Consider the following 19,275-nt stretch of genomic DNA (forward strand, 5'->3'; position numbering starts at 1 on the left):
AATACCATAAGGTGGTAGTCATGGAGTTTCTTTCAGTCCATGTTCATTCTTTCTATAGAAAGATTTAAATAGAAATCCATAAAAAGATGACAAATGTTTAATTAAATAATTGAATGTATTAGGCCTGACTGGATTTTGACCAAAGCAAAAATTCAGGCTGTTCAATACTGAGCTGGTGTGTTACGTGGTGCGAGATTAAAATATTTTTATTTGAAAACTATACGGTAGGTTTTTCACTAACATACTCTTGTTGCCGTGGTGCAGTTTTAATCGACTTGTTGCAAAGTGATTAATTTTTTCTTTGGTGATGCTTCTTTATAAAACAAAAAATTGAGCCTTAAAATAGCTCCCATTAAAAAAAAAAAAAAAAAGGACAGACCTGGGAATTGTAGTAGTTGCTTTTCAAAGAAGAAATTGCAGGAAGATCTTCTCAATGAATTCAAAAAAAAAAAAGCTGTGAGAAAAATTTAAATTGTTTGTTACAATACGACTTTCACTAAATGTATAAATCCAACGAATGAAAATATATTTAATATATTTTCATTTTAAAAGGATATTTATATTAATTTAACTGTCAGGGAAATAAAGGACAGATTTGCTGCTGAAATGTGACTTTTTTTTTTTTTTTGGACAGGGTTAACAGAATCGTTGAGAATGCTTTTTAAATTAGATGTCATTTTCTTGACAAGAATGAAGAAGGGCTGGGACACTGTATCGGCTTCAAATAATTTGCGGGTCTTTTTTTAAACACTGGGATATATTAATTGCTTTATTTCCTTACGAAGTAATTGCTTGCACCTGCAATTTTCAGGGTATTTTTACAAGCTTTAAAAGTAATAAAAATAGTGTTGTAGGTATATTTTATAATGTAAATAGTTTTATGTTCAAATTTGTTTTTCTTCAGTGTTGAGACAAGACATTTGGGGGTGGGTTTTTTTTGAGAGCAATCTCTTGACTTATTTTACACAAACTGAAACATTCTACCTTCCACTACCCCCCACCTCCATTTTTACATGCGCCTTAAAAACTACTAAACTCTCAAGGATATTGGAACATCCATTTACAGAAAAATGTTTAGAATGTGGCTGAAATGGCTGTGTTAATAGCGTGTGTGGCTGGGCCCTTCATCTAGGAAGCTACCTTCATCATTCCTTTTTTGCCTGCTCTCCATTCTTCCTCTATCTAAATAATTTCACTTGAAACTTCCAAGGAGAGAAAAGAGCTTGACCTGAGATATCCTGCAATACAAGCTGCAGGCTGGGCTGTCTCTAGGGGGTAGAGAGTTGTGCACGTCCCACCTCTCCCTTCCACGTAGCAGTTTGTCATACTCCCGTACACAAGTGCAGATGTTTTATTAGTTAACAATGATAAAATAGAACCTGCGTGTGGATGTATATACAGCGCCATGTCCGGGAACGTACGTAATTCGGTATTGATTTGTATGGATACCACATCAACTAAGCTGGCCTTGCAAAATCGTCATGAAAAATACAGTCCACGCACAATCCTGCTTCTCTGCCTTTTAGCATGATAATGAAGATCAATCAATTGTATCTTCCTTGCCCAACGTTAAATAAATAAATAAATAAATAAATGCCGGCCCTGGGGCAAGCGAGTGAGCAGAATTTTGCAAGGCTGCATTTAATTTCTCTGGCCTCCTAACAATCACCACGATTAGTTCCTTCTGCTACAGGCATACCTGCTTACAATGGAGAACTGAATAGCCTGAGAATTTCCTCTCTGCTGACCACCTCAGCTTGCTCTCCCCCCAGGTTTTCCTTTTTTTTTTTAAAAAAAAAATTTTTTTTGCACCCCTCCTTAATTAAGAGAAACAACAGAATTGTTTTACTAAACCCCCAAACGCCCAGCTTCTAGGAAGGCATAGCTCCTCTAGGTAAAAGTAGAGAGCAGCTGTGTTGAAGAACATGTTTGGTTTTCTGTGTCCGTGGCCTTCCCAGTCTCTTTTCGTCAGATCTCTTCAGCACCACCTTTGCTGCTGCAGCAGCAATAGCCACCCAGCGCTGCGTCCACACCAGGAGTTTGGGGGAGAAGAAAGAGCGGGATTAATAATGCATTCGTTTTGCAGCCCCATTGAAGGGAAAATAAACAAAATAGTAAAAGTTGCAGCGAGGGCAGGGAAGTGGCGCAATAGCGAGAACGCATTAGTCCCGCAGGCACACCGAGGGGATATAAACAGGATCATAAAAGTTGGGAGCGGGAATGCATTAGTCCTGCAGCACATCAGGGGGAAAATAAACAAGACAGTAAAAACGGTTTCTGCGGGGTGGGCGGAGGGCGGGAATGGGGCGAGTCCTCCCTCCAGCCTTCCTGAAGGGGGCATGAGCAGAGTGACAGCGCGGGTGGGAGCGGGGCGCATGTCTGCCACCTCCCCGCCCCCCCACACCGCGGGGAGGGGGGCAGCAATAAGCCCGTGTAGCGCTCGCCCGGCCTGCGAGGGGAGGCGGTTTCGCCCAGGCTGTCCCGCGGAGCGCCGAGCGGCCCGGCGGGAGGTGGCGGCACGGAGCGCGTTGGGGCTGGGCCGGCCGCGGGGGGCGAGATGGCCCGCCCGGGGGACGGCGAGTGGCAGCGCGCCGAGGTGGGTGCCGGAGCGGGGGCGGCGGCGGAGGGCGGCCACCAGGTGCCCAGAGCGCGGCTTTTCCGGCCCGCGCGGAGGCGAGGCGAGGCGAGGGGCGGGCGGGCGGGCCTGGCGGGGCGCCGCTCGCGCTCTCGCGCACGCTCTCTCGGCGCGGCGGTTGGAGCCGTTGGGCGGGCGGGCGCGCGCTGAGCCGCGGCTCACGTTCCATGGGCGGCTCGTGAACCATCGCGAGGAGGCCCAGGCCGAGGCCTTCTCCGCGGGGGCGCGCAGTGCGCCTGCGCGCCGGCCCCGCTCGCCCGCCCGTGAGCCTGCCGTGCGGTATCCTCCTCGGCGCGCCGCCGCCGCCTGCCGCTGCCCCTGCGTGGCTCATACAGCCCGGCCGGTTGGTCGGGCGGGGCGAGGAGAGACTCTCAGCCAGCGGTCATGGGCCCTAAATCATTGCCGTGGCGGCGGTGGCGGCGGCGGCGGCTGAGTGACTGAGGGGAGACACCGCCGGGGAGGGGGCAGGCAGGGGGTAAGGCGTGTGTGCGCGGGTGTGTTGTTGACGACGGTGTTTTTAACCCTTAGATGGTCTCTAGTGAGCCGTTGCTGCTGCCTGTGTCACTGGAGGGTGAGTTCTCCAATAGCATGAAGGAGATGATCGGCGGGTGCTGCGTGTGCTCCGACGAGAGGGGCTGGGCCGAGAACCCGCTTGTCTACTGCGATGGGCACGGCTGCAATGTCGCAGTGCATCAAGGTGAGTAGGTAGGCCAGTGCCAGCTCACCCGCTCTGGCCTCAGGCCTTGCTACTTCCTTCTTGATGCTCCCTGTCCTCTTCCCTTGGGCCTACTTCCCCCCTGGCCGTTTTTCTCCCCTTCTTCTCTCCCTCCCCTCTCCCAGCTCCTTCTTGTCACCTGCGAAGCCTGTTTCCCTGTTTCTAGGGCCACGTGCTTTCTAGTCCGACCTGTCCTGTCATCCTCTGTCCTTCCAGTCTGTCTGTCTTTTCCCTCATGAGAGACTTCCGATGTTATGACTTCCTACATTATGGCTGCGAGAAAGGAAGACCGTCGCTTCCAGGATTTTTTTCTCTTCCCCTTGTACCTATTCTGTGTCTCTGCTTCCCAGCCCACCTTTGCACCCTATTAACAACCTCAGCTGCAGTAGTCCAAAGACTACCTAAAACTCCTTTCCTTCTTTGTGGAACTTCTTACAGAATCTCTGTTCTGGCAATTGTTGCTGTCTGTCTTTCTTCCTGTACTCGGTCCCTGTTGCCCCTGCCTTTCACAAATTAGAAAAATTTGTTTGAGGGGCAGCCAGTAGACAAGGAGGGTTTAGGATTGGAAGAGAGTGGTGTGTAGGAAAGACTTGTCTGTCATGTGATTCCTTCCTCTGCCTCCTGTTCCTTGAATGTCATTTGGCTGATGTTTCCCGGTAGATGAAGAGACTTCCTGTTGTGGTTCTGCAGGGGGAGGGTGCTAGTCCGAATGGCTGATGCTGGATTTGTTTGGATTAGTGGAGGCTGGTTGGTTGGTTTCCAGCTTGGCTCAAGGATCTGGCATGTTCCTGTTCCATGTGTGATTGTTTTGTTTCTGTCAGTGGGTTGACCCTTCTTGTGAGAGCAGGGGAAGAGACTGGGTTCTGCTGCTTACATTGTAAGAAAGGAAGTTATGATGACTTTTGCTTTATGGCAGCAGAAATGAGAAATAAGATGATAGTTCCTCTCTTTCAACTCCCAGGCAGTCATATGAACTCTGTGGCTGGCTGTTTGACTCCTCCTAGGTGGTGAACAAATTGGAGGAGACAGAAAATCCTAAATCCAGTGCATTTTGTCTGCATGCCTAGTGCATGTGAAAATACTACTAATGTGTGTCTGTAACTGTACTAATGTGTGCGTAGTAACTGTTTCAGGTATATGCTCCTTTGTAAACTGCCAAGAAGTAATGAGAAATAGTCGTGATTTAAGGAGATCTGCAAAGGAATTCAGTTATTCTTGTTAATGTTGGATTGAACTCAGCTGGGAGCTGACAGGATCAGTGAAATTAGTTTTGAACCAGTTTTCCGTCGTCTTAATAGCTGAGTGATGTTAACCAGTAAGTTAACTCTCTGTTGTGGAATCTTAGGATCATGAAAAAGAACACTGAAACATGAAAACTTTTAAAAGTCATACCTGAACCAGCTGTTACTTTTCTATTATCTTGGGCATCTTCCTTTGCATCTAGAGCCTTGCTAGTATTTTCAGTAAGAGCATTTGATGGTAACAGCAGTTGGAGCTGAAATAGTGGGAAAGACAGAAGTCTGTTTTAGGAAGTAAAAAATTTAGACCCACTTCATTAAATTTGGTACAATAGTATTGAACTTTTTTTTAAGGTCAAGTCCAAATCTGAATTTGAATCTGGCAGGAAGTGTGCAAAGACTGCTTCTTCTAAATCCCAATGCTGTTGTAGAGGTCTGAAGAACAGAAGAACTGTGTTTTGATGTACTGTGTCATTGATGTTTTGCATTTTGGATTTGATGTGTAATGTGAGTGAGGGTGGTAGAGGAAGCGTGTCCACTCGTTTTGTAGTAAAAGTAGTAGTCCTCATGGTTAAAGCTGGTAGTCCCTTGGAGTTCAGGCAACAGTATTACCCGTGAGACTTTATTGTCTGCTTCTTATGTTGTTATAATTATTTTTGGTTCAGAGGAAACCTCTTTTCAAGTGTTAAGTCACTGGAAAGTTGTGGAGGACAAAATCTCTTCCTGTGTTTGAAGAAGCTTTGCATAGTAGTGGAAGTGTAAACCAAAGGAAGTCCTGGAGCTCAATAAAGAGTATCACAGCATATCAGAGCACAAACCTGTGGTGGACTTCTAGGCTCTGAGTGTACTCTGTTATGTTGGTAGATATAAAAGAACTTCACTTCAACTTTGCTCTTTGCCCAGCTCCTGTTGCCTTTGGATCTAACTGCCAGCCTTGTCTTGATGACTTGCATTCTGTAATTAGTTCCTTACTCTGTATTGACTGTTGTTAATCTAAATGTGCGAATGCACGTTTAAAGTCTCCTTCTTAATTTCTGAAGAGGAACTCAAAGTCCCCCTCATCTGTGGTTAATACAGATGCAACGAAAACAAGGTGTTTTTCCTCATGCTAAAGAACTTTATTGTGCAGTAGAAAGAGGATAGTTTGGTCTGTCGGTACTCGGATAATGTATTTGAACATCTGACAACGGATCTTAATATGACTACATGTATGTATAGAATAGGAGATGATTTCATTGACTTTCCTTTGTAAAAGGAAAGGTGTATTAGCCAAGTGTTTTTTATACTACTATTGCATTACTGTTTTTCTTTTTTATTGGTCTTCAGACTAGCACAAAACCAACAGTATTTTTGTATATGTACTAGAAGATACTAATTTAATCTCAGCTTTCCTCTTAGCTGTTAGTTTATCATATATATTTTTTTCCTAGTTACACACTTAAACCAGATTTTCTAAGTAACACATGATTGTTGGGAATTGAGCTATTAAAAATGTCAGATTCAGGATTGTCTTTTTGAGGAAAATGTTTGGCTTTTTGATTGTTTGTTAATAGTTATTAAATCCATACGTATATTAGAATATACTCACAGCGCTTGTGTTCTTCTGTTTTCATTCCTTCAGCAGTTCTTAAAGTTTCCTGATCTGTGCATTTCAAACATGAACAGTATTGCCGGAATACTAAACTCTTTTTCTGTGGAATTTCTTATCAAACTCCTGGGTGGTTTTTTTTTTTGTTTGTTTGTTTGTGGGTTTTTTTTTTTTTTTTAATAGACTATAAAAATATAGATGTCTTGCAGGTAAATCTGCATGTCTCAAAATCTCTTTTCAAAGAGACTTATGTTGTAGCCTGGCTATAGTTGCAGCTAATCCTAGCCCTTATGCTCAGTTTAGTTGTATTTGCAGCTCCATATGAATTTTTAGGGGGAAAAAAGCACAAACTTTGTGGCTTTGTTGTGTTTATTATGGATTTTCTACTTAAGACCAGTTATTTTAGAAAGAGTAAGAGAAGTTGATAGTAATTAAGTGTATGAATCTCTCATGACAAACTCAAGATTTCTTAGTTGCTATTAGTTTTATCTTAAAAAAGACTTCATTATAAATTATGGGTGTGTGTTATTGTGTTTTACCTGTTTTGCTAGTAAATAAATAGCAAAACAGATCATATATGAGACATTGCTGCTTTTGAAGGTTTACATTACTTTTCAAGCTAATCAGTACCTTTTTTTAACAAATTTTGTGTAAATTTTTAAGTGGAAGCTTGTTGTACTTCATTTCTGCTACCACTGTGGTAGGATTTAATGTGCAATGTGTAGATGTCAGTTTGACTTGTTAAAATCATGTGAGCTCAACGAATACTAAACTTTTTTTAATAACATTCATATTAGTACTGTAGTGCTGCTCTTGTTTGCTGAAATATTTTGTCTTGTTCAAAACAGCTTGCTATGGAATTGTTCAAGTACCCACTGGACCTTGGTTTTGCAGGAAGTGTGAATCTCAGGAAAGAGCAGCCAGAGTGGTATGTGCTTTGTTTATTAAGTAATGCTAGTTATAATATAATGCTTGTGTGGATAACATTTACCCAAGTGTCCCAGAAATACTAGAAAATAGCTTAGCTTTCTGTCATAATTCCATCTAGATGCTATTCAGAAAGACTTTTAATTTTTTTTTAAAGTGGAAATATGCAACTGTGTAAGTATTCTGACAATTTCTGTGGTGTGTGTTTGATTTTTTTTTTTTCCCCTGTTTTGGTTTTTTTCTTTGTTTTCTTTTTCCCCAGCCCTTTCAGAGATTATTTTCTTCTTATCTGTGGTATGGGTTTTGTGTAATTTTGTCAATTTCACACTTACATAGTTAGGTATGCGGAGGAAATAAAATCTGTGTCCAGTTTTCTTCTACAGCAACTTTAGGTTGCCAGTTGAAAGCTTCAGTCTAGGAGCACTTAACCAATAAGTAGTGCTCTTAATTTCGGAATCTAATGCTTACTTGGAATGTGATACTTCTGATTGAAGAAACATTTTCTTTCTCTGTCTCTTTATTTTTTTATGGTAAATATTGGGAATTCAGATAATCCTTCTGAACAACAACAGAAAAGCCCAAAGCTTTTTTTTTTTTCTTTTTTTCTTGACTACATGATGGGTTTTCTTTTGCTCAGACTTGTATGTTTTTAGATCAAGCTGCATGGTATCAGTATTTTTAGAAAAAGAGCATTGTGTTGCTCGCTACTTGGCACTTTTTAGTTTGTCTTCCAGCAAAAGATAAAGTGAGAGTGCCTCTGAAAATATTTGTCATGTAAAAGTTGGAGGAGAAGGTGGTGCAGCATCTTAGGGCAGTGATTAAACTGTTTCTAATTCCTATCTAAAGACAAATGAAGAGCCTGAGACCAAATTTTCAGTTAATGTCAGTGACTGGCAGAGTGTTTACATGGGCTGTTTACCTATTTCCTTATCTAATGTAAAGTATTATAGAAATGGTAGGATGACTTAGTGTTGTGTGAACTTTTGGCACTGAAAGAATCATTTTCCTCTACCTTTTCCCAACTTGTAACTAATGTTTCTAGCACTTTCCTAGACTTCATTACTCCTTCCAAAGCAGACCTGTTGATGGGAGCAGGAAGAGATTGATTTCTGTGTGCTCTCCAAACACTTGACAACAGAAAATGAAAACCCCCACGCTTTCTAAGAAAGGCTGTTTCTTTCTTTTCCTGGGAAGACCATCAGCAATGTAAAGTTTTAAGAGTAGCATTTTTTCATGTTTCTGAGTTTGATATATACAGGTTGAGAGCAAAGTTAAAAATATAGAGGGGAGGAGAAGAGAGATGGTGGCTAGAAGGAGGATTTTTCTGGTGCATGATAGGGAAGTCTCATCAGGATTTAAGATATAGTTATTCCTGGCTTCTGACACTAGGAATGAATGAGAACTCTGCTGAGTTCTAAAATAAATGATGTCTCACTGCGTTGCAATAATTTCTTGAGTTTACTAAAGAGAATAGCTTTGATAGGCTTTATGCTGCTTTTCTTTGCTGTTTGAAGTTAAGAAGTGATAGTAATGAACTTAACTGAAGTTTCTGCCCAATGTATTCTGTTTTTGTTTCCACCTGATGGTGTTTGTTTATGGTACAGTTCAACAAGTTGGTTACTGCTCTTGTGTTGTGGGGGGAAAGTCCCATTTGTAATACAAACTAAACTGAAGCTCTGACTGAAGTACGAAAACTGGAACTTTATTATAACCAGTTTATCAGATGCAGAAGTTTTAACATGCTTACTTGCAAAACCTCCTTGTCATCACTGTAGAAGTCTAAAGCTTAGTTTTTCTGTTGTCCTTTTTTGTCTAGAAACAAAACTGGAGTTAAATTAACCATGTTACATTGAACATGCTTCTACTTAGTTATTTTTAATCTTTAAAAAGGCCCAAGTTGTGCGCTCAAGGCATATTTTTCCCTGCTGATCCTGTCTGTTGTGTGGTTTTGGGTGGTTTGTTTTTTTTTTTTTTCTGTTCAAGCTGCCATTACTGGGCAAATAAAGCCATGCTGATAAGAGACTAGGGTTAATTGCTCGCACTAAAGTTAGTCTTGCTTTAACAACTGAAAGAAATAGACTAACTCAGGAGCCTGTAACTCAAGTAGGTGGGTCACCAGAGAACTTTGGTTAACAGCAGGTTAGAGCAGTTGGCTTCCCATAGCCTTTCAGCTGTTTTATGCTGATATCTACTGTGTTCCGTTTCTTTTGTGTGCTGCCACTAAGCTGGTACATACTGCTTGTCAGTGAAAGTGGTGGCTGATTATTTATTTATGAAACTGTGATATTTGTAAACCTGAACTGTTTGGATAATGAATGTATCGAGGTGTCTGGTAATTATTTGACTTACCTAATTATCATGCCTATGTGGTACCTAATAAATAGAAAGTTGTAATGCCAGTATGCACTTTTTACAATCACTGTATAAGTTTTTAACTATTGCTTGAAAAGTCTTAGTTTTCCCTAAATCAGCCAATTGATCTTAGCTGACCTATGGTGAATGTCTTCAAGATGGGTGGCAACGGCTCTCAGCTTTGCCTGTGTCAGCACCAGCTGCTGTTACCCTGCATAGTGGGCCCTTTTGGTATCTTCAGATGTACCTGAACTTCTGAATCAAAAAGCAGGGCAGATACGTGTTGATGTAGGAAGAAGTAGTATTAGGGTACGTATGAGGATGTATACATATGGAGTAGTACGTAAGGGACTTTGGGTCCTGGCTTGGGAAATTGAATGGTGCATGTGTGTTGTGCGGGGGCTGATAGTACTGGTATCCAAGGAGAGACTAGAGAAGCTAAGTTTAGGAATTGTAGCACAACTGTTGTTCAAAAAGATCCCCCCCCCCCCCCCATCATCCTATTATGTACTAAACATCTTTCCTGATGATCCTATTTTAAGAGTGGTTTAATTATAGTGTATAGCAGAGTGTAAATAGACTATGTGTTTGTGGTTTACTACAAGCTACTACTATTTGTACTTATCATGAAGAAGCTGGAATAATCCATTTGATAAAGATACCAGGTGGCACAGAGGCATCCAACATTTACACAAAGTTAGCTTGGTCAGGCTTAGCTATGTGTAGATGATGGTCCTTGTGAATCCAACTTGATTCAGAGAGACCAGGAGATCTCAGTGCTGGACTTCAGTGTTATGAATTCCAGGAAGTTTTACTACCTCAAGCACAGCTCGGCTTGTAGATGTCAGATTGCTTAAAGCATTGCCAGTGAATTAATATGCTGTTGATCTGTTTCACTGGAGTATGTATGTTATAAGCCTGTCATTGCATCTGGAAAAGTCAGTTTGGACTTGGTGCAGATTACTCTTAAGATTTTAAAGGTGGTGTTTTGGCATTTCTGTGCTACTTTTTTTTTTTTTTTTTTGATGAGGTGGCTTGTGAAGTTGAATGCAGTACTGGCCCAGAACTGAGTTGGCACATTTGCATGACACTATAGCTTGTCTAATAAGCCACCTGGATTTTAGTCCTGGTGAATGTGTTGAGGGGGCTGTGACTCCCTGTGGAGCTAGCCACATAAGAGATGGGATAGTATTCATCTGGATCTCAGCTGAGTCAATCATTACTGGAGTCTGCACTTGCAAGTGTGTTTCTTGGAACTCGGTGCGGAGACAGAAAGACTGTCATTGCAGTCAGTTTAGATGATACAGTGCTTAACACTTAAGGGTTCAGAGCTGTAGAAATGCTGCTGTACTGTTTACCTCAAAAGCTGGTTCAGGTACATTGTGCTCTCATAGTGATAGGTTACTGCTAGTAATCCTGCCAGACCTGACCTGTTCCTGCATCTGCTGCACAGATGATCCACAGTCTGAACACTTGAGATTTTTTTTTTTTTTTAAATCTTTAATATAACAACGATTGTAGTTCTCCTCTCCAAATTCCCTTTTTTAAAAATATCTTTCATCACATGCATCACAAGTTTGTTATTGTAGGGTTGCTCGTAAGAGTTGTATGGTATATCTATAGTTTAACACCCCACCCCCAGCTTTCATGTAGTGTAGAATAACCGTAGGTGTAGTATTACTTGTCTCTTGCCTAAACAGAAGGAGGCAAAGAAGGAGGAGATAGGAATGTAGGCTTTCCATATGCAGATGGGTTTGTGATCAGAGCTCTGACAGTTCTGGCTCAAGAGGCTGCTTCCAGGGGAATGGGATCTCTGTGCCCACGCTTAGAATTAGTTTTGGTGTGGTTATTACATATATCTGTAAACTAGACTGTACATTGATAAATACGGTCACAACAGAGGTGAACTAAAGTTAATTTCAGAAGGAGAAAACTTGCTGTTTGGTTTTTTTTTTTTTTCTTTCAATTTGAAATACTGACCACCAAGCCATTCAGGACTAATGTGCTATGCGTTCTCCTTGGAGATATCTCTTGAAATAATTCTTAAAGAGATTTTAAAATTATTTTTTTTAATGTGTATCCATAATTTTCCTTAAAAGATGTCTTATATAAGAATATTATTACAACTACTTCTAAGAATACTATAAGAAGTAGTAGAAAAATTGCTTTAGTGTTGAGCATACAACAGAAAAATTGACTTGTGTGCTTTTGTTATTTGTGTGGCTTTTACACAGCAGTAGAATCAGGAGAAAATACTTTTTCCTGTCCAGGTTTTTTTTAATGTATGTATTGAGTACAGACCTATAACCTTACTGCGCAGTGACTCCCAAGATGACAGAATTTCTTAGGATTGCATAGTGCCTGGTCATCGAGGTCAGGAGTACAAACGGCAGAAGGTGCTGCAGAAGTGCAGTATAGTTCTGTGCAGCTTCCCCTCCGACTGGTGAAGTGAACCTTATGCACTGCGTTGTGTGCTGTGCATATCGAAGTGGGAGTGGTAATGCCATTTCTGCTTGTGCTGCCTTCATGCTTTTTTTTTTTTTTGAGCTGCATTTTTCCCTGCTTGTATGCATACTTGCTGAGTTCATAAACTTATCTGAAGCACTTCATTACAGCTGAAAAGGTCTGCTAGATTTTTTTTTTTTCAGTTTTGATTAGCTGCGGTTTACCTAAATGTACACCTTATTTGGGCAGTAATTTATAATTACAATATGCCAAATACAGATACATAGAGTATTCAGGCTTTAAAACACACTGTTCCATTGCTCAAGTACTACGTGATAAAAAAAATTTTTAATATAGGTATCAGTGTAACAGGTACTTTAGTAAATGCTCTGAAGGTTCTGTGGCAAAATTAATAACCAAAGTCAGACTATAGCAAAACAGTTTGGGTTACAGGAATTGCTTAATTCTTACACAGAAATGTTTTGTGACTATTTGTTTCATTCCTAGACTGTTAAATCACTGGCAGATGTAGTAAGCCAGGAGCTCCTTAACTGCAAGGAGCCTTACATAGAATGCATGCTAACATTTTATACCTTGGAATTTTTAGGGTATAGCTATAGTATGTTGCAGGAGGACATTGAAGTGAACCATCCCATACTGTGTTTTCTTCAGCTAGGTTGAATTTGGTCAGTAGCATACTTTTCAGCCTGATAACAAAAGCTTGTGTGTTTAGTTGGAAATCCAGCCAAACATGACAGGTATTTCTCATAGCCTTCTGATGCTTTCCATTAAAGATGAATATGTGCGTCTTAAACTTTATGTATGTTTATAATTTGAATTCCTGCAACATCTAGCAGGGCTTACTAGTCTTAAAGATGTAGTTGCAGATTTATGGCTTTGGACTTCTGAAGTTGGAGTAGCCAGTTGGATGCACGCTGTGTGTCGTCACTGTGTTGCATTGTACTCCGTGGCATTTCTCTCTTCTAGTTACCTTACATGTGTTGAGTAGAAGTATGACTCGGTGTCACCTGTAGTATATAGTGACTGGATGGTCTTGGAAGAATGCTGATTTGCATGTTGAGTGCCTCTAATCTTCTTGTCATGGTCTGTAAATTTATTATCTGTAGTAGATGTTTTTGACAGAGCTAACTGAATGTGCATATATTTTTATCTGATGCCTTTATAGAGAGAACTAGATCAAGTCTCTTTAATTTATCTGGATATAAAACCTGAAATGCTTCAGGTAGTCAATCTGTTTTTCTTTTACCTGTCAACTGCCTGCTTTAAAAAAAGTTCTCTCCTTCTCCTGGGACAGATGACTGAATAGAGATGGGGCAGAGATTTGGCAAATTTGTCAGCATCAGGAAATGATTATTTGAAGATGAAGATGACTTAATTTCTTAAGTTGTCAAGTTGCAGAACATAGCACTTTCGAAGAGAAGTACTGACAGTATGCGTTCGTTTGCTCTATTAGTAGTGTCAGCCAGTTGGGGATTCTTGAATGTGGCAGAAGATCTTTCGATTTCTGTTGGTTCTTCATTGTGGCTTATAAATACTGGAGTCCGGTGTAAATCATAGGTTGGAGACTGTTGGAACTTTATTTTGCTTCTATCATTCATTGAGCCATTTAGATCAAAGTATTTTGTGGGCTTATAAGTAAGGTCTTAAAATACTGCAGTTTGAGACTTTTGATAGAGTATATTGCTATCCAGATGTAGTTCAGAGACATAAATAAGAAAATGTGGGTTTGGTTTTGTAGATACCAGTCTCTTCATTGGCTGGGCCATGTATTCCTATAGAAGCTTTTGGAAAAGTTTATGCAATTAATCTTTTTTGCAGTACTGAACAAGTAAAAAACGAATTTTTGACTCTGGCAAGTAGTATAAAGCATGGATGTCAAAAAAAAAAAAATCAGAAATAAACTGTAATGGGAATTTTTTAAGTATCTAATTGGTTTTAAGGAAAAAAACACCAAAGGAAAGATTAGTAAAATACCGAAGTAAAAGGATTTGTTATGAATAGGCAGCATGAGTTTGGTGTGAGTAGAGGTTCAGTAATTTCAGCAGCATGTGGGAATGCTTGTGGCTTTAATTTGACTTTCTGGAGGCTTGAAGGGCTGAGAGGATGATCTTCTCTGGTTAGTCTTTGTATGTTGGCAGTGTTGGGTTTGCTTCATAGAAGGTGACTTGACGGGATGAAGGGAGAAATGAGATGTTGCTGGGTTCTGAGGGCTGGAGTAAGTTATTGCCAGCGGATGTAAATGTGGTCAGTCTAGTACACATCCTGTTGCTGTGTCTGGTTTTGTACTAACTGCCTGTGAATTCTCATCTATTGATAGAATTTATGCCAGGATCTAAATTTCCAGTATACTGGTTTGCACCACTGCAAATATCTCTGGGTTTTTCTTCCTCTGGTTGTCTAATCTTGCAAAAACTGTTTCTTTGTAGGCTCCAAGGCATTTGTTCTGTAGATACCTTCTGATGACCTGTATTTCAGTTAGGTTTTCTGTTAAGTGAAATCTAGTTCTCTGTGGTGTAATTAGTACACTTTTATGTAAATGCTGTTAGAATATGGTGTCACTTTATAGAGTGAGCTATGTTTACCTTGGTTGTTCAGTGCCATATTTGCATGAATCTAACACAAACTAATCACTAAAATTACTCCAAATTTTTCCAGGTTTATTAGGGGGAAAACAGAGTCTTTCTTATTTTCACTGGTTTTATTCCAATGTATGTGTGTTATTTTTTTACACTTCCTGCCTCCCAATCAAAGAAATGGGCCAAAACACTAGGGGGAAGTGAGACATAGGGGGGAAAAACGTATAAAAGGAAGATGAGAAAATATAAGACTGTATCTTTTGGATAAGATGTAATGCTAATTTCACACCCTTTGGGGGAGAAGAAGAATAAATAGCAAAAATGTTTTGAGCTTAGGAGATAATTCTTCATCAAAAAAAAGAGTGAATAAAGAACTTCAGCTAGTTGTGTAGAGGTAGATTGACGTATGTGCAACGTTGGCATAACTGAAACTCTAGATATGATTTCTGGTGGACTTTGTATCCAGAACTGGTTTCTAGATACCCTTTTTTTTTTTCCTCCCCAGAATTTTAATGTTTTTGACAGCAATGATTATGTGCCTGCCAGCATTAAATTATCTTTACGTTAACTGAAATAACTACCCACATGGATGTCCAGGGTTTTAACCCATATTAAGATACTTTGTATTATCTGAAGGGGTAGTGTACAAGGCTAGCATATTCACAGTCTGTATGATTGGGAAGGATAATCTTAGATAGGATAAAGAGTATGAGAGGTGACTTCTGTATATTTCCTTCTGCTGACACCCAAGGGTGGGACAAAATGGTATGGAATACTGGTGAAATTAGGTGAAGCTGTACCACAGGATTTGGGAGATGGATACCTGGACACAGTCAGCTGTGCTGCAGGCTTCTGCAACTACTGGTGAATGGGAGACAAGGTTGCTAAAGAGCATCAGGGGCTGTCCGTTGGAGAGCCATTGATTAGAAACCAACCTTCTGATCATCTGCTTTGCTTACCTTTGCAAATCTGTCCATGTGCTTTGGGGGAGTGTGGTGAGTTACTGCATTCAGATAGATGCAGAAATACCCAGTAGCATGGCATGCTGTAAAATAGATGTATTTGGAAGCAAATTCATAAGTAAAGCAGTAAAATGACTTCTACTTTGCAACTGACTCTCTCCTCCTAGGGTAATTTTAAAAAAGTCACAAGAATTTGATTGATTGTATGCAGTGTTTGTTTTCACTAAAATGTGGACTGAAACTTGCAACAAAACCAACTGGATTTAACCAGTCTTCTGTCTGAGTAATGATTAACAGGAGCAGCAGGATAAAATGTTTTGTCTGTCAAGTTTTAACCCTTGTTGATGAAAGGATTGAAAGAGATTGTTTGATTTCAACAACTGTGATGCTGATTTTGTGTAACTTGCTATTTTGTTATTTGTATCTCTAAGGTTCATGTATTGCAATCTCTTAAAGTTGTTCCTTTCAGTTAAATACTGTTGGTTTTGCTGCTGTAGAGCAATATGAAACAGTAATTCTGTGATCAAAATGTACTTTTGATTAAAAAAAGCAGTTCTGGAAGGAGAGGTGTCATGCTGGGTATAATACACCTTATGAGGGAAAATAAGCTTGTAAACGAAACAATTTGTGTATGTGACTGCCTGTTAAAAAACTTGGAATATGTGAAAGTCATGCTCTGGGCCCAAGAAATATGTCTCTAATACTATCAAAATTAAATTACTGTGTTTCAGGTGTGGTGTGTAGTTTTTTGATTTTGTTTGGTTTGGGCTTTTTTTTTGTGTGTGTGTGTTTATGGTGATGTTTTAGTTCTGTAGGTTGTTTTTTTAATTTTAATTTTTTTCCCCAAGGCCCTTGGTTGGAATTCCATACTCATGCCAGCATACATGATGCCACCTCCTGAACAGGGGGGGTTGTATGTTTTCTCTACTCCCTACCTGTGTTCCTATTACATTTTTTTTATCTGGTGTTGTTTGTATGGTCTTATGGAAAGATGGCTCAAAGAAGTGATCTGGCTGAAAAAAAAAAGTATTTTATTTTTAGCTTGCTGAATAGGATTTCCATACGGTCAAATGAATGCTCTTCCCAGAGCAAGGGAGGCAGTACAAAGTATAGAGCCAGGGGATGGGCAGTGATCTTCTTTTGGCAGCAGCGTGCAGTTATGTTAGCTTAAAGTGAGCCTGAAGTAAAGTCAGCTGGAACTGCAGCTTGCTTTCTCAGCTAACTTTAGGAACTGTGTTCTATTTAAGCTGCTGTAGATCTTCGTGTGCTATGTAGGTTAACAGGTCATACTGAGACACACAGTTTATTGCCTCATTGCAATGCTGGGAATTCAGTCCTGCAGGACTTTACTTCCTTGACAGTCATTATTCAGGTGAATGGTTCCATTGGCCTAGCTTGGACCAGAATTCAGTAAATCACTTGCACGAGAATTTTAACCTTTGTTTTCTTATAACAAGAGACAGCATATAATGGATGTGTGCTGCTGATGCTTTATGAAAGTTGCTACAAATTTACAGAACCCTGAGGGAAGAACAATGCTGTATTCCTACTCTTCTTTTTTTTTTTTTTTTTTTTTTTTCCCTCCTCTCCTACTTGTATAATCTTGTACCTTGTCTTTATCTTCCCTAGCTACTACATGTCTCATCTTTTCTCTTCATTTCAACATGAATAAGGTACTCTTTTGGATTAAATCAGCTTCTCTGTTTTGAACTGGAAACAATCTTTCCTCCGTTTGCAGTTGAGAAATTGGTAGAGTTACATTAACCAAAAAGACTCAAGTAATTAGATTTGTCTGATGTTACCTACTGCTGGTTAAAGTAGCTGTTAGACTTGGTTAAAATGGAAAGGCATTTTTACCTAAAATAGAGGGAGAAAACTTTGTGCCATGGTACAGTGGAGCCACACTGGACTGTGACTAATTCAGTAGAGGAAGGTGGATTAATTTATCTCCTTAACTTGCCGTATGTTGGTCTTGGAACTCTTTTACTGCTAGGTATCTTTAGTGGATACCTCCTTTATTTATTTATTTATTTAATTAGTTAGTTAACTGTTCTTTATTTCTTCTTGGCTATTTCTGCTTTTTAAATATTGACAGAAAAAAATTGATTCTTTCCCCTTCTGCGTGGGCCTCACATGCTTTTGATCATTTTTGGTCTCTGCTGGGTGACATTTTAACTATTAGACCCCTCGTGAGGCAGTGAGGTTTTCATCAGACCCAGGCAGTCGCAATTTGCCTGAATGCTAAGGTTACAGGATCAGTCTTCTCTCACTTGAGTAACTTGCTGTTTATGTAGCTCAGAGGAGAGTTCTGACAGTCACGCTGTCAGACTGTTCCAGCTGCATAACTTTGAGATCGGTTTCGCTTTAGTCCTCCACAGGAGACCTCACAGTCCAAAGCAATTCCTGCTGAGAGTTCACCTGCATTCTGCTTGGACACAAGCTAGATCCATAAACTTGGTCTGTTCCAGCAAAGAGCTGCAAAAATGAGATGTCCATGTTACACTTGGTAAGGACAGAAAGGGAGGGACAATGTCACTTGCTAGGACTTCATTCTCTCTTCAGCCAGTATTTGTGTGTTTTTCACTCCTCCTCTTCAAATCTAATTCAACTGGCTGTGCCTGCAGCACCACGTGCACTGGTGCCTGTCCCTGCTATAGCACTAGTACCCTTCAGCACACTGAAGGATGTGGTTGTTCTCTTAGGTCACAGTCAGCCTCTGTCGTAGTCACATTTGCACTGTCTAACTTGATGTTTATCTGAACTGTTGAACAGTCATAGCAGCTTGCCCTGTTTATGCTGTGATATCTTGTGGGTGTCACGTCCGCCCCCGCTACCTGCCGCGCACCCTCCCTCTCAGCTTGTTCAATAGTTCCCTACAATGTTTTTGAATGCTCAGACAATAAATCTGTGTCAGAAATCCTTTACTGGAGCTAAGACTTACAATGTACAACTGGAGAAGAGAGCCCTGGCATGGTTCATGTGCTCAAATGTTGGAGACAATCTCACTGTTCGTACAGATGGTGAAATTATTCCTTATACTGTGTTGCAAAGAACAAAGCTTTATGCCATCATACAAGTTGTATGTGATGTGGCATTTAATAGAGTGATTCAGCTGTTGCTTCTGGTGACTTAAACTCCACGTTTCATCCATAAGTAAATTGGAAGGAGACATTGCATGGACAAAAACATTCAAATAAGAAATTATAAGTAACTGGACTTCTGAGATACATATACACCCAACTATCTTCTTTTGTTTCTCCTACAGAATCACAGAATGGTAGGAGTTGGAAGGGACCTCTGCAGATCATCTAGCCCAACCCCCCTGCTAAAGCAGGTTCACCTACAGCAGGTCACACAGGATCGCATCCAGGCGGGTTTTGAATATCCCCAGAGAAGGAGACTCTGCAACCTCTCTGGGCAGCCTGTTCCGGTGCTCTGCTCCCCTTAATGTAAACAAATTTTTCCTCATGAGGAACTTCTATGCTCCAGTTTGTGCCCATTGGCCCTTGTCCTGTCACTGGGTGCTGCTGAAAAGAGCCTGGCCCCATCCTCTTGACACCCACCTTTTAGATATTTGTAAGTGTTGATAAGATCCTCTCAGTCTTTTTTTCTTCTCTAGGCTAAAGAGCCCCAGGTCTCTCAGCATTTCCTCGTAGGGCAGATGCTCCAGTCCCCTCATCATCTTAGTAGCCCTTCACTGGACTCTCCAGTACTTCCCTGTCCCTCTTGAACTGGGGAGCCCAGAACTGAACACAGTACTGCAGATATGGCCTCAGCGGGGCAGAATAACCTTTGTAACAACATGCATTTAAGCAT

At 40.6% G+C, this 19,275-nt stretch overlaps 1 protein-coding gene across 3 annotated transcripts in view; it reads left to right on the forward strand.

Annotated features, from left to right (window-relative positions):
- Nucleotides 1–2,557: 2,557 nt before the first annotated feature.
- MLLT10 (MLLT10 histone lysine methyltransferase DOT1L cofactor) overlaps nucleotides 2,558–19,275 on the forward strand; it is a 128,481-nt gene continuing 111,763 nt past the window's right edge. For 2 of the 3 annotated variants that reach the window (XM_086466548.1, XM_086466549.1), the window contains exons 1-2: nucleotides 3,117–3,332; nucleotides 7,025–7,104. In XM_086466548.1, the coding sequence (XP_086322674.1) occupies nucleotides 3,164–3,332; nucleotides 7,025–7,104 (249 nt within the window). In that variant the 5' untranslated portion in view covers nucleotides 3,117–3,163. Of the gene's footprint in view, nucleotides 2,597–3,116; nucleotides 3,333–7,024; nucleotides 7,105–19,275 lie in introns of those variants that run through there. The other variant, XM_086466547.1, reaches the window with a different exon arrangement.

Source organism: Leptosomus discolor, chromosome 6 (genome assembly GCF_034619465.1).
Source record: "Leptosomus discolor isolate bLepDis1 chromosome 6, bLepDis1.hap2, whole genome shotgun sequence".
In the NCBI taxonomy this organism is placed as follows: Eukaryota; Metazoa; Chordata; class Aves; order Leptosomiformes; family Leptosomidae; genus Leptosomus; species Leptosomus discolor.